General features: G+C 43.6%; 1 protein-coding gene across 1 annotated transcript in view; it reads left to right on the forward strand.

Annotated features, from left to right (window-relative positions):
• The window catches only part of LOC139598921 (5'-AMP-activated protein kinase catalytic subunit alpha-1-like), a 49,125-nt gene extending 35,622 nt beyond the window's left edge, over positions 1-13,503 (forward strand). Inside the window, exons 3-5 of the mRNA XM_071445856.1 lie at positions 10,192-10,285; positions 11,116-11,260; positions 13,412-13,503. Coding sequence (XP_071301957.1) covers positions 10,192-10,285; positions 11,116-11,260; positions 13,412-13,503 — 331 coding nt within the window. The remainder of the gene's footprint in view (positions 1-10,191; positions 10,286-11,115; positions 11,261-13,411) is intronic.
• Positions 13,504-14,206: the final 703 nt, after the last annotated feature.

A 14,206-nucleotide genomic window follows, 5' to 3' on the forward strand; every position in this document is an offset into this window, starting at 1 on the left:
ATCCATGTCCATGAGCAAGCAATAGATAATCGATTGCTGCCCTATTTTGAAGAGTTGCCTCTCTCACACTACTTATGTCTTTTAACATATCACTCAAAGTGAGAGAGACTGATTGAGCATGCTTGCTCAACCAACAACCCATGTGGTCCAGTTGAGTCAAGGCCACCCCCGACGCTGTCTGAGGTGAGAAAATTGCTGCCGCAATTCTCCTTGCCTTGTCCCAGGTGTACACTTCATCATCACAGTCTGCACTGTAATGTTGCAAGGACCTTTTCTCTTTGTGTTTTTGCTCTCTCAATACTTTCAGATCTGGTGATAACATTGAAATCCTCCCAATGCTGCATGGACCTCCCTTGGCATTTGCAGGAATGCCATGCCAAATTCTGTCCTCACAAATTAAAAACAACCCAAGTGGCAATTGCACTGGGACCTGGATTGATCCTTTGGCTGTCGTCACAGTGTGATTGCACCAAGCTGATGCGTTTCTATAATATTCGTGATTTGGTGTGACATCAATGCTGTTGTTTGTCCTTGACACATTCGAAATTTCGAATTTCATGCATAGTTCGATTGTTGTGGACCCGAAAATTTCCAATTCCTGCGGTTCAGTAGAAGCCACAGGTAAAAGATGTGTCCAAGCACACCATTCATTCACAGGATCTTTGATGACCTGCGAAATCTCCATTGGAGAATGCCCTGGAATTGGCCATTTGTCCACTGGCAACCCAACCATGCATGCTGTGAATGGTTTCCCTGGTTTCGAATGTGTCAGGCAGATACTTTCTAAATTTGCTGCCTGGGCTAACGTTTCCCAAACATTTTGTTTTGGTTGACTGATGGGTAGATTTGCTCCATTGCTTAAAGCAACAGATGGAAGCATGAGCATCATGAAGCTCATGACTTCACCCTTATGAAAAATCATTGTCATGCTTCCACTCAAAGCCACAAAGGAAAAACCCCCCAAAGTTTTTATTCTTTTTGTCCCTCTTCTGAGTCGTTGCTCACAACTTGAGTTTCTTCCTCCGTCTGCGTGCTCTTTTCTCTGCCTCTGGGATCTGTGCTCTCTTGCTCTCTTGTCCGAAATGGCTTCACGTGCCGCGCTGACACCCACTTCAGCCCTCGCCCTGTGGAAACACAAGCGAAACCCTTGCCCCAAGTGATTAGTTTGAAAGGACCCTCTATTTGTCCTGTCTCTGGGTTTCTGATCAAAGCCAAAGGATTCTCCCTTAGTTTTGCCTGAGAGCTGTTTGAAAAATGCCTCACGATTGGTGGATTGGGTTCAGAAGACGAACTGTTAAGAAAATTCAACACATACAATGCTTTGTTTAACTTCATGTGTGGTGTCGCCTCTGGCTCCCCCCTTTTCTGCCTGTCCAAAAGGGATTTCAGGGTGTGATGTGTTCTTTCAATGATTGCCTGACCTGTGGGTGAATGTGGAATGCCAAATGTGTGTCTGACACCCCATCTTTTCAGGAATCTGTCAAGCACCCTGCCTGTATATGTTGGACCATTATCTGTTTTTATTTCTTGAGGCACACCTAATGATGCAAACGCTTGTAAAAAATGTTGACAAGCATGTTCTGCTGTTTCCCCTGCATGTGCTGAAGCAAAGACCGCCCCTGAGAATGTATCTACTGATACATGAACATTTTTGAGTCTCCCAAATGATGGATATTTTGTGACATCTGTTTGCCACAGCTGAAGACTTTGCAGTCCTCGTGGATTGACTGCTCCTGTTGAAGCAGGTGGTTGCACGAGTTGACAATCTGGACAAGCACTAATGATTTCCCTCGCCTGAGTTTTTGTGAGACGAAAGGATTCCATCAGCGCCTGTGCATTCTGATGAAAAAATGCATGACTCAGTCGTGCTTGCTCAAAAATGTCCGGAAGTGTTTGTGAAATGGGCATTGTCAATCTGTCTGCCTGAGCATTTCCTTCCGCTAGAAATCCTGGAAGTGTTGTGTGCGCTCTGATGTGAGTGATGAAATATTCTTCTTCCCTGCTTTCTAGCACTGTTTTCATGCTTACTAGATAGGAATATAAAACTTCGTTGCTGACTTCTTTCAAGAGCGAACCTTCCAATCGCCTGACCACACCTGTAACATATGCAGAGTCCGTGACCAAATTGAGCGGTTGTTGGAACAACTGAAATGCTCGGACAACAGCTGCCAATTCCACAATCTGTGGAGAGCCTTGAACCGTCTTCACGTTTGATTCCCATTCCCCTGTCGTTGAGTTCATCCACATGATCACTGACTTGTGTGTCTTTCCTGAGCCATCAGTGAACACTGTGATCCCGTCCAGAGGTTCTTCACTTATTTTTGGCTTTGCTCTGTAGCATATTTGCGACTGCAACATTCTATGTTGAGGAAAGTTGATGGTGCAAGCTCCTGGAAAAGCTAACAACGCAATTAACAAATCTTTTGATTTCTGCATGGCCCAATCGAAATAATCTTTCTTCAAAGGCAGATAAATCTTTGAAAATTCTCGGCCCGCCATTGTCAGCAATCTTGTTCTCCCCTTTATGATGATCTGTGCTGCCATCTCCAAATCTGTCAGAATTGTCTTTGAAGGCCTATACGGTAAGAAAATCCACTCTATGATTATCAAAGGATCTCTCTGAGACGCATCCCATTGGAAGATTAAACCATGGAATTGTGCTTTCTTTCCCAACACTGCTAATTGGAAAGGCAACGATTCAACGAATCGATGTGCCTGTCTCTTCTGAATGGCATCTGTAACTTTTTCCAACTCCTTCTTTGCTTCCTTTGTGAGCGTCCTGGGAGATCGAATGTCTGCATCTCCTCTCAAGAGATCAAGCAACGCTGGAATGTCGCTGTTCGTGATTCCCAAAATCGACCTCATCCAGTTGATTTCCCCTAGAAGTTGTTGTAAATCATGCAGATTGTTGACTCTTGTGCTGATTTCCATCTTTTGAGGCCTTATTGTTTTCTCCGAGATCTTCCACCCAGATATTTCCAAGGCGCGACCTCCTGAATCTTTGAAACACTGATTTCCAGACCTGCCTTTTGCACTTCTGCAATCACACAGTCACGAGCCTTTTGCAGCTCTTGTTGTGTCGATGCCGCAATGAGCAAATCATCCATATAATGAATGATTCTCACCTTCGGGAATTTCTTCCGTGCTGGTGACAAAGCTCGTGCCACGTACCATTGGCAGATTGTCGGCGAGTTTTTCAGGCCCTGAGGAAGGATGACCCAATGGTACCGCTGCAGAGGCGTTTCCTTGTTGATGCTTGGAACTGAAAAGGCAAGCCTCGGAGCATCATCCGGATGAAGTGGAATGCTGAAGAAACAGTCCTTGAGGTCAATGACCACAAGCGGCCAATCTCTGGGAATCATCGAAACAGATGGAAGACCCAGCTGAAGCGGTCCCATGTCTTCGAGGACTTCATTGATCTTCCTGAGATCGTGCAACAGCCTCCATTTGCCTGACAGCTTCTTTTTGATGATGAACACTGGAGAATTCCAAGGGCTGTTTGTTGGCTTGATGTGTCCCTTCTGCAACTGTTCTTGGACCAGGGTTTTCAATGCACTCAACTTTTTTCGCTCCAGGAGCCACTGATCCACCCAGACTGGATCATCTGTTTTCCAAGTCAACTTTAATGTGGCAAGTGCCGCAGTGACCCCGACTAAAAAACCACCTCGATCTTCGTGCCCCACTGTGCCAAGAGATCTCGTCCCCAAACTGTGATTGGCTTCTGCACAACGAAAGGACGAATGATCGCCGTCTTGTTTCCTGGTCCCGTGACAACGATGGCATTCTCACTCTGCAGACACAGAGAAACTCCCCCTATGCCTGAGAGAGATCCCAAGGGCGCAATCAAGCTCCAGTTGCGAGGCCAAAAGATATAGGATATTACTGTGACATCTGCCCCTGTGTCGAGCGTGCCTCTGACCTCTATTGTTCTGTCTCCACAAGTTAATTGGCATGTGAGCGTGGGTCGATCTCGACCTATGTGCTTTATCCATGTGGTATGTATTTCGACATGTTCCCTCAAAGGAAGCCCTTCTTCATCAAAGATTGACATGACTTCAATGGTGTGCGGTGGCAGAGCAAAAGCTCTCGCGATCTGAGTGTTTTCCGCCACGGTCAATGGTGGACGAAGCGCTTTTGCTAAAACTGTCAGTTCCGTATTTTTGTCTGCAGAAACAACTGATGGATAAACAATAAATCCAAGGATTCTGCTCCTGTCCTGTCCTATTATTAAGAAATCTTGTTTTTTGTATGAATCTCCGCGGATCCCTGTTGGAACCTCCGCATGACTTTCATCCAGAAAGCAAATTAATTTGGAAGTTGCCAGTGTGCACTGCGCTCCTGGTGGAAGGAGTTCTGGGTCGCTTGAGAATCGACTGAGTAGTTTGCTGAGGGCGTCTGCTTGACGATCCCCGATGATTGTCCTGTTGGTTGTTGCGTCACCGCCATCACTTGTGTCGACACGCGCTGATGGTTTGTGGGTGCGCTCCTTCTCCCGTTTCCCGGAAGTGGTAAAGGATTCCCTTCCAGGTCTGTCTGGGAAAAACATTCTTTCACAGTGTCTTCCTCTTCCGCACCGCGCACAGAGTGGCTTTGCAGGTTTTTGTGTCTGCACTTGTGCGTGTGCATGTGGACAATTCTTTTTCAAGTGTCCAAACGCCCCACATTTGTAGCATTGTCCTCCTGATGGATTGTTCTTCTTCTGGATGGTTGCAAGAACTTTATTTATGTTTTCATTCTGTTGTTGGAGTACCTTTTCCAGCATCTTTTCAACCTTGTCCTGATCTTCTGACTGCCTCTCCGGGTTTCTTCTTATCTGTTCTCCCCATTCTCCTCTCAGCTCATCCCTCACGATCTACGCGACGTGCTGAGGTGTTCCCACTCTGCTACATGCCTCCACCATCTCTGCCAAGGATGGCCGTCCTGGCATTGCGCTGATGACCCATTTACAATCCGGGTTGGCATTGCCGAAAGCTAGACTTTCCATGAGAGGTTGCTTCGCCTCGTCAATCGTCACCTGTCGATCCACAGCTTGCGAGAGTCGATCTATGAAAGATGAGAATGGTTCTGTGGGACCTTGCCTGACGCATGAGAATGGGACGTCCGGAACTCCCGCCGGAGCAATCTGCAAGATCGCTTTGCGTGCTGCTTCTTTGATGTCATTCAGCACCTGTCGTGGAAGCCATGCTGCTTGCTCCACTGGATTGTCATCTGGAGGGTCTCCTGCCAACTGGGCTTCTGTGAGGTTTGCGTTTGGCCCACCTTGATAGCTGGCTCTCAACTCTGTGAGATATCTTCTCCATCTTCTGTCCCAGATAAGACTTTGTGTGTCAGTGAGAATCATCGACACAAGACATCGAATGTCAAATGGAGTGAAATCATACATATTGAATGTCCCCTTCAGGAGCTGTTTGAAGAACTGCGAATTCAGACCATTGTTTTGAATGGCCTTTGATAAGTCCTTGATCACTTCATGATCCAACCTTTCCCACCTTGGATTTTGACCTTGTGCATCATATGTCACTGGCATTATTATGTCTCCTGATCCTCTGATCAAACCCTTTTCTTTTGATAATTCATTTCTAATTTCCTTCCAGTCTATTGGTTCTATCGGTTGTTCTTCTTCCTCCTCTGGAAATTCCATTGGCCATTGCCTGCACAATGGAATCGTGGAGGCTCTTGGTGATCCTTCGCTCCATGTTCTTTGACTTGAGGTCCTCAGTCTTGCTCCTAAATCTGAAAAAGAAACTTGAGGCTCTCTTGAACGCGTTCTTTTTGCTGCATCAAAAGACTGCAGAAGATTTCTTGCTGCTTCTGCTGCTGAAAGCATCCATGCTGGAATTCCCTCTCTTGCTGTAATGTGTATCATTTCTTCTCCTTGAGGCTGTGTTTCATCTGAGCTGTCTTCAACTTCATATAATCCTGAAGTTGATGGAATATTATCCTTTTGTTGTGTTGTTGTTGTTGTTTTTATTTTCTTTAATGTGGCTTTCTTTTTATAAATTGTTGGAAAAAATTGTTGCATTGTTGCAGTTTGGCCAGCAGGTGATGTGGTGGCGCTGTCGAGCAGGTCTGACATGTCCTGCAATGTGGTCGTCCCTCCACGAGGTGGCGCTGTCGCCTGCCTGGACAACCTTGATGACGACACGAACTCGATCGGTTCCTGCTCAGCAGACTGCAACGCTCGCAACTGTGTTTGAGACCGAGTTTGCATGGCTGTTGACTGAGCTGGCATTGAGGGTTGAATACTTGAATGTTTCTTTTGAGTGGAAGGGGTTTGAACCATAGGGATTGAGACTAAAGGCATCGAGACCGGAGAGGGGGTGGAGCCCCGGGATGTCGAACCCCGAACGTGGCCCCTCCTCTTCGCCCGAGACGTCACAGAGGATCGGACCTGCCCCCGTCCTCGCTCCGTAGGCACTCCCCGCGCATGCGTGCCTTCGGGGACGCCCCCTGCCTCCCCTGTACTGACATCACTGTCTCCGTCCCGCTCCACCTCCGAAGTCTCCTCCCTATTGTCTGTTCCTGTCCCTCTCTCCTCCTCCTCTGACGCTGTATCCACACCCCTCGCCGAAGCGCGCAGCCCTCCCCCCGCGGGTGTCCCCTTTCGCGCCACAATTCGAGCCGATCTCCGGGTCCAGATTTCCGGGTCTGATGTCACCACCGCGCGTCTCCTGCGTCCCCCCACGGTAGCCCGCCGGAGCCCTGCAGCTGCTCCGCCCTTGCTGCCCGTGTCTGACGCTGCCGCGTCGGTTTGAGAGCCCTCCCCGGCCGTCCCGCGAGCCTTGCTCATCACGCGCACTTTTGGCACCGCGCCAGCTGAGGCTGCCGCCGCTTTCGGCGTTGCGCTCGCAAAAGCCGCACCAGAACCCGTGTCCCCCATCGCCTCCACGGCCCCCCCGCCAGCCGCCGCCGCCGCCGCCGCGCCTGCCGCGAGAGAGCGCATCCCCCCTCCCCTCTTGTTCCCTTTGAACCCCCCTCCCCGACTCCGCCACTTTTTCCACCTCCTCTCCCTCTGACTCCTGCGAATCGGGACGGTACGCTCGTAAAGAGTGACCTGCCTCCTCGATATCGCTGGGAGAAAACCTCATTTCATCAGGGAGTGGAATAGTATCATCTGTGTCTGAGTCGGAGTCTGAAACCCCTGCACTCTCTGGGGTCTCAGGGTGCTTTAGGGTTCCCTTGGGTCTTCGGGATGGTGGGACTGAAGGCAATGACATTTCTCCTTGTCCCCTTTTCTTGGGCACTTTTTCCCCCGGGCCAATCGGGATCAGAGCCAATCTCTGCTTTGAGCCTTGCTCTGCTCCCTCTGCCCCTGTGGGACTCGCAACAAGTTGTTGCCTGGCTGACCCTCTAAATTGAGTAGAGGTCGCCTCTAACATAATTCTTGCTGAAGACAGCAATTTCAAGGCTGTCTTATCCTCATTGATGGCTAGAAAATATAGGTGTCTATTAACTTCTTGCCAAAAGCCTACTTCAAATAACAACCGTGTCTCTGAGTACGGGTAATTACACCGCACCCACAACAATAATTCTTTAAGCTTTTTCTTTGGGATCCCCTTAGTGTGTGTGTCTGCCACGCCCTGTAGGTTGGACAGAATCTCTATTTGTTCCTGGGAAAGTGTACCCCCCATGTTCTTAATTCTTGACCTTCTCACCGAAAATCTGTCGTCAGAGCAGTCCGAAGGCTCCTGGTCTCTGCCTGCAGGTCACAGGAGATGGATTCGGAGGCGCCTTTCCGATTCCGATTCGGGCTGTCCTGCTACGAACTTTCTTCGGCCGAAGTGGAGTGCGATGTTCTCTGTGGCTGCTGCGTCTTCAGACTCTCCTGGCTGCTTTCTGGCTGTTCTCCCAAGGAGTTATCAGTGCTCTCCTGGGAATGAGTCCAGCTCGGGAGCTGCCCACTCGGTGCTTCAAGGCTGACCCTGTGCAAGAGGTGCACACCAGAGCTCACCGTGGCTCAGCAAGTGCTGCCGGATGCTGCTGGATCGCCGGTCGCTGCCGGGTAGCCCCCCGGATCGCCCACCGGGTGCCCACCCAGGGACGCCAAATGTCGGGTCCGGCTGTCTGTCTCTGCCCCGACACGGGTAGAGTGGTTCTTGGGTGGCACGCGTTTCAAAGGACGAGTCTGGACTCTTCAGCTTTTCGGTCTTCAGATTGTTTATTGTTTCTTATCTACAAAATTTTCTGTCTGCCCAACAGAGGTCTGATCTGCAAGGCAGCCACAGGCACTCTGACCACCCACGGGGCGGTCATATCTTTTTATACTAAAATCTACGTACGTAATATTTACCTTTGTTTCCCAATACTTTTCACCCATGTTAGCAAGCGCACCTTCACCATAAACCAATCCCCAAGTGCCAACATCACCACAGGAGATGGAGGACAAGAAGAAGAAAGAAGAAGGACGAGACACACCCTGATCCCTCCATCTTGTCTCCATAACCCCCCTGTACCAAAAACCTTAAGGTTTATATTTCACCCTCTAAATGTGTCCCTTTTACACCCTTCACTCTAAAGTGATTCTCATGTCCTCAAACTCTTGTCACTTCTGTGGATGGATCAAAATCAAGCTACCAAACACTCCTGGCAACATTCCAGGATTTCCGAGACCCCCAAGGGTTCTCCTGGCATCTCTGGACATCGGGAACGATGTGCTGAGTTCCCACATGTAACTATTTCACATCTTTTTCCATAACTACAAAAATGAACTGACTATAGAGAAACATGACTGAATCTTCCAAGAGGCTGAAAATATGAGGTGCAGAATGGCTCATTCTTTTCAGTGATGCTAAGAGGTTTATCTTCCAGCACTGCTCACTATCTCACTATCTAGATGATGGAAAATGACTGTGAAGATCTAAAATAAAAGCTTGCTCATGTTTTCCTGAAGCATAGAGCTTAGTAATTTCACAACTATGGAAAATGTCATTAACAGTAGGGGTGTTAGAAATGAGGTTGCACTGTAGCTTTTGGATTAAAAGGATTACAGTGTTATTTCTGTAGAGTGTCTTAGTTATGACTTCAGTATGTTCAAGTACATGACACTTTCAACCAAGGTATTTGAGAGAAAATTAGTAAAGGTAAAACATCTTGGACTATAAGATGTTAGGTAAGTTAACTTTGAAGATGACTCCTTCAGAATAGTATTCAGATTATCTGAATGTTACACTACAATGCTAAGCTGTTAAAATAGATACATGCACACATATATACATGCACACATACATTCACCTGGATAGTCTGAACTCACTGCTGTCAAGAAAAACTTCTCTGTTAGCTGGAGCATGTCTGTTTTTCCCCCTTGTCTTAGAATCAGCATTTGAAAGAACATTTCAGTTCTATAGTGTATGGGTGAATTCAATTATTTTTTTACAATTGGGATATTTGTATGCTTAAGTGTAGTACCTTGAAGCATTCATTTGCATCCAATTGCTATCTCCTGTCTTCTTAATATAGTATCTGAATTTTTTGACTGAAGGTTTATTGGTGTGCATTTTCTTGCTATGTTAAAAATTGGTCACTTCTGACTGCTGGAAGAAGAAAAAAAACTAAACAACATTTAGGTAAGGATATGTAGAAAACATATCAATCTCCTAAGTGGAGAATTTGACCATAAACTAGTTTTTTCAAAACCTCAAAGCTAACTTTAAAGTATAGTGATAAAAATATAACCAAGGTGTTAATACTCTTAAGTACTAATGAGAAATTTAGGTCTCTTTGTAAAAGATAATTGCTTTCAATCATCATGAATATTTTTTCAAGTCTTGAAGTATACTTTATTTATGACAAGGCAAGGGGGTTTTGCCTGTTAAAGTTGAAGGGTGTGTGCTTTTTAAGACACTAGCAAAGTCCTTTCGAATCCCTTCCTGATTACACTAAAATGTCTGTGAGACAGCACTGTATATGGCTTCATAGAAAACATTTGGACTCAGAGTAGTCCTCTGAAAGTACAGACTAATCTTCCTCGTGGGAAATACAAATTCCCTGGTAATCTTGGCGATGATGGTATCACATAGTGAAAGGAGAGGAAATAGCTTCTGAAAAATATTAACATTCCAGTAGCTGTAAATGGGCTGGTAATTTTTTTCAAGTATACCTTTAATCTGACTCTTTGCACAACTTTGGTTTTAACTAAATGTAACTAGCTGCTTTTACTGAGTGAATAGACTAACAGATACTTATTCTTATCAGGTACCAGGTCATCAGTACACCAACTGACATTTTCATGGTGATGGAATATGTTTCAGGAGGAGAACTGTTTGATTATATCTGTAAAAATGGAAGGGTAAGAAGTAGTCTAACTCTACAAATCAATGACTTGCATTCTGTTATTGCTTTTGCAATCTTCCTGTTAAATGAAGGTTTGTTTCTTATGTATTCAGCATTAATTTTGCGGTTAGCAATTAAAATATACCTTATGACTATATCTTGTTTTGAAAATAAAAATGGTTATATATCAACATGTTTCAAATCTTTGTATGTGACTTTGTAGCATTTTTCCACTCTACTGAAGAATAAATGATACTGATATGTTAATTTACAATTACTGTGTAGAAACTGGATGGATATGCTACCCAATTGGAGTAGCTGTAAACTTTCTTCAGTATAAACTATTGTTGAAAAGCTACTGTTGTGCCCTTATTACCCTCTTCTACTATTAGACTGGTTTCTGTGAAAGTCCTAAAGTCACTTTTGACAAACCATCTAGATAGCCAGGATATGTTTAGTTAGTTGTTAGACTGAGCAAACTTTGACACAGATTAGGGTGTGTTTATAGGAAATATCCAGTTAAGTCTGCTGTTTAGGGCTAGCTGCTAATAGGAGCATAAACCATATCCGAAGTTTATCACTTATATACTGAGTGTCATCAGCTTTTGTCAACTTTAATCTTATACCATGCTTAAATATCTAAGTTAATTGATATTTTAATTAGACAAAATTAATGTTTGGGTGCTAATATTTCTAATTACTGAGTATATAACATGTGCTGTATAAAATATCAAAACTATAAATGATAGCTTTTGGTCATTGGAAAGTTTCCTTCAATTCATATAGGGGAAAATCAAGTTATCCTTCCACTGTCTCAAAATTGTTTAAAACCTTTGTTTGTTTTAGCTTGATGAAAAGGAAAGTAGACGTCTGTTCCAGCAAATCCTTTCTGGTGTGGATTACTGTCACAGGCATATGGTAGTACATAGAGATCTGAAGCCTGAAAATGTGCTGCTTGATGCACACATGAATGCCAAGATAGCTGATTTTGGTAAGCATTGCTATTTTATATCTGATCACATTTCTGGTGTTATTTAGGTCCTGTTAATTTAGATCCTGGCCCGACCGCAGGACCTCTCTCACTTTTCTCACTGCTGGCAGTTTGCAAAGTTCAGGTCAAAACAGTTTCTAATTGCTAAATGTAGTCTTTACGAGTGGCTACAGTTGCAAACCCAAAACAACCACCTTCGAAGCAGAGCTCTTGCCTCTCTTTCTTTCATCACAGCTTTTGCTAAAGTCTCCACTTCCATAGTTTTTTCTCCTTGGCCGGGTGCTGCTGACAAGTCACCATCGACTTGGACTGGAGTGGGGAGGTTGGTGCAATGCCCTGGCTGCGGAATTCACCCTAAGGCAGCTCAAAACCGCTAACTGCAGTGTCTCTGAGACAAGGAAAAACAAATGAAAAGAGAACCAAAAAAACCCTCCACTTAAGCAAAGTCCAAACAGCCAGCAAAGCAAAAACCATGCGGCAAAAGGGGGCAAGCTGCTTGTTCCAACAGACTCTAAAAGCTCCCTCAAAACACCCCTGCCCCCATTCTGTTCCTGGCTGCACTGCTGGTTCTTAAAGACACAGCTTAATATTTTCTCTGATAATGCTAAGTAGACTTAGTTCCCCACCTTGCCACTTCAAAACTGACTCTCTGATTGTTTCTTTATCTATAAAATGCAGATGCTTAGCTCTCTTTTAAGTACAGTGCAGGGAAAGTTCATCATATTTAAGAACTACATTGCTCTAGTAAAATACACTACTTCTAAGAAACTGCTCTAATTTCACTTTAAAAGCTCTACAGATGTGACTGAAAAATGTAATTAAAGCATAAAAGGTAAAATAAGAACATTTTTGCAAATTCCTGTGCTTTTAGCTATATAACTGCTGTGAGAAACAGAGCTTACTCTTTGAAATTTTTAAAAGTTTAATAAGGGATAAAAGGGACAATATCCAGCGCTGGGGTGTTTGGCAATATGCCAAAAACATACCTGGCTTAAAACAATGTTCTTATATACTGTTACATTACATGCATTATATGTATATTCATGAGCATTTATACATTATTCAAACAGTCTTGTGAGTTTAGATGTTTCAGGAATTCTTTTGCTTGGTTTTAACCTTTGACTTGTCTGCATGCCATCCTGTAGATTAAATCAGTATATTTTATTTTTTCTCATGGTTCCATCTTGTTGTTTTTACACTCTCTGATAACGAAGACTCAGTAAATTCTTCTCTTGGTGCTCCTGTTTTTGTCACTGTTATCTTATCATTCAGATAAGATAGTCCACAAATGTGAGAAACAACATAATTATTTTACACCATTCTCTGAGTTAGTTACATTAATAAAAGCATTTTAACATTACATAGTCTTTATTTTAATATTATGCTGAGGCCTGAGATATATTTATCATGCTACTATTTATATAAGCTATATGGTGCATACATAAACTGACAGATTATACTATACCAAAAAGCAGTTAAAAGAAATTATGAATTGTACCACATCAAAATCTTTGTGATTAATAATAACATGCAGAAGCTAACACACAAATGCGAAAGCCAATACTATATCGTAATTTATAACAGCTGCCTAAGTAATCAGAAGCTTAATTGTTTATACTAGCTATTTAACGCAGCTGCTGTGAGGACTGGTAGCAAGTTCTTGGTGTCTAAATTGTGGCAAGGCTGTGTGCACTCCTGAGTTCCCTTATTCTATATAACCTCTTAAAAAATTTTAGGCAATTCTTTGGTAGCATCTTCCTCTTTGGCATTTAGAAGAGAATATGGTTTTTAAGACACTTTTGTGTTAATGACCAGAATCCTATATTACTATGTTGCTCTCTCCTTTAGAGCAGCTTTGTTCTCTATCATGCTTGTGTAATCCAGAATGGATTCGTTTTTGTCGTGGAATTAATATGTTTTTGAACATTCCTAGGTTGTGTGCAATAATGGATTGATGTTACTCAAGTTTCTGGTAAACTAAATGCAGGATCGTGTGTTGTTCTCATATAAAAATTTCAATCACTCCAAACAATTTTGCCTCCTTACTGAGATAAATTAGTTAACTTTCTAATTTGAATTACCAGTGATCTTTTCTAGTGTAAAATCACTTTGCTCTGTGAATCTTTAGTAGTTATTCTTATATACTTTCAGGTCTATCAAATATGATGTCAGATGGAGAATTTTTAAGAACAAGCTGTGGTTCCCCTAACTATGCTGCACCAGAAGTAATTTCAGGAAGGTAGTTTCTTTTCTACTGGATACATGTATGAGCTTCTTTTCTATTGGGTGCATATGTGCATGTACTTCAGTCATTTTGCTGCTTAATTCTAAAGGCTACAAAATAGTGTAATGCACAAGCTTTACACTAAGAAATTGTGAGCTGAACTCTTAATTGCCTTGATAATTTTTTATAAATATTTAAGACTTTGACCGAGCTTTGAACAGTTTTTGTAAGGTGGAGGTGATGTCTGATGTCCCAAATACAGTGTGTACAGTGTCCCTGAATTGGTTTAAAAAATCTCATTTACAGCTCAGATCTTGCAAGTAGAGGTACAGATAGAAATACAGGCAAAGTATACTGTGAAGTTGAGTAGCAGTGAAATATCTGCCGTAGAATCTGTATTCAGTCTGAATTTACTCAGTGATTGTCAAATATGCTGCTTTCAGCTCACTACCCTAATATCTTTTGCTGACTGGAGGCCAAATGTATGTTTTATTCATGCAGTAGCATAGAAGATGTGGCAAGTTCTGCTATGTGGACTTGTCTTAAACTTCTTAGCCTCCAAGGCTTGGAGGCTAGATGACTACATAGATTGCACTCAAATAGTGACAGCGATGTATAACATGGGCTTTCTTGGTAGTAGCTGCAAGTTTCTTTCAGTTTGCCATTATCTTAAATTGTATCTGTGGATTATTTTTATGCAATAGAGAGGAAAACAAAGTACT

This window comes from Agelaius tricolor, unplaced genomic scaffold, assembly GCF_023055355.1.
Source record: "Agelaius tricolor isolate 1412-34295 unplaced genomic scaffold, bAgeTri1.0.p SCAF_21, whole genome shotgun sequence".
Classification (NCBI taxonomy): Eukaryota; Metazoa; Chordata; class Aves; order Passeriformes; family Icteridae; genus Agelaius; species Agelaius tricolor.